Here is a 1,167-nt window from a genome sequence, read left to right on the forward strand (position 1 = left end):
CATCTATAGGCTCCGTGTTTTCCTATTCATAAAAAAATGTTTTTCAATTATTTTTCAAATGTGGGCAAATGAGCGGCGGGAACACTGAGATGACGCCTATGGACACCCGCAATATAAAAGGAACTACAGATGTATTGCCGGCCATATTTAAACGTAAACACATTTCTTATATAGGACGTCAGCAATCACAGTATGTTTTTGAATATTTTTTTTATGAAAACCTCTATACTCACGATACACTATAGGCTAAATATTTTCACGCTATTAAACTTAGGGAGTAAATAATTTGGAAAATGCAATCATGCGGAAAAGGGACAAATCTACAACTGTCATTGTTATCCAATGTCAAAGGCCTTCGTTGTCATTTGTGCATTTGAATTTTAAAACTTGCAATTGAGTAATTAACAAATGTAAAGAATGCAATAAAGTTTTTGACAAACTTCCCTAAAAAAAGAGGTACTCAATTCGTCTTTATGTTTTTTGTATTTTTTTTTAATATCATGCGCATGAAACCGTTCGGGAACAGCAATCTATTCTAATATAATAAAGCGTAAACACACACTACTTGGTGTCGTAAGATGTTAGCAATCACGGCATTTTTTTTAATAATTCTTTTTTTAATTAAAAGCCCTCCACTTACGACCCGCTTTAGTCTATGTATTTCCACGCTATAAAACTTAGTGGGTAAATAAATCGGAAAAACCTACATATGTGAAAAGGACCATAAACTACAAGCTGCCAAGATTAATGTTGTAGTTTATGGTTCCTTTCTCACAGCCCCCTGAAGTGGCAGAATTTGTTCGTTGCTAAAAACAGGGCAATTTTTTTGTAAGTGAAGCACCGCGAAATTCCGTGACTGTACCTAAATGTTAAATAAAAACTCACCTCCCATGGATATTCCTTGTTTATCTCTCGTTTCTGCAGCTGGTAGACGCTGTCCTTCATCGACATTAACGCGACAGGTCTCCGCGCACTCTCGTCTATCGGATTATTTATTCTGAAACACCCATTTTCAATTAAATTCTTCAATCTTACTAATATTATAAATGCGAATGTTTGGATGGATGGATGTTTGTTAGAGTTTGCAGCCTCTACAACTGTAATGTTCACGATGAAATTTGTCACAGACGTACAGGACAGTCTGGAAGAACACATAGGCTACTTAAT

General features: G+C 35.6%; 1 protein-coding gene across 1 annotated transcript in view; it reads right to left on the minus strand.

Annotated features, from left to right (window-relative positions):
• The window catches only part of LOC106111530 (endoribonuclease Dicer), a 34,494-nt gene that overhangs the window by 17,069 nt on the left and 16,258 nt on the right, over nt 1-1,167 (minus strand). Inside the window, exons 24-25 of the mRNA XM_013293649.1 lie at nt 886-997; nt 6-22 (exon numbers count right to left, since the gene is read on the minus strand). Of these exons, the coding sequence (XP_013149103.1) occupies nt 6-22; nt 886-997 (129 nt within the window). The remainder of the gene's footprint in view (nt 1-5; nt 23-885; nt 998-1,167) is intronic.

The sequence above is a fragment of the Papilio polytes genome, unplaced genomic scaffold, assembly GCF_000836215.1.
Source record: "Papilio polytes unplaced genomic scaffold, Ppol_1.0 DF824158.1, whole genome shotgun sequence".
Classification (NCBI taxonomy): Eukaryota; Metazoa; Arthropoda; class Insecta; order Lepidoptera; family Papilionidae; genus Papilio; species Papilio polytes.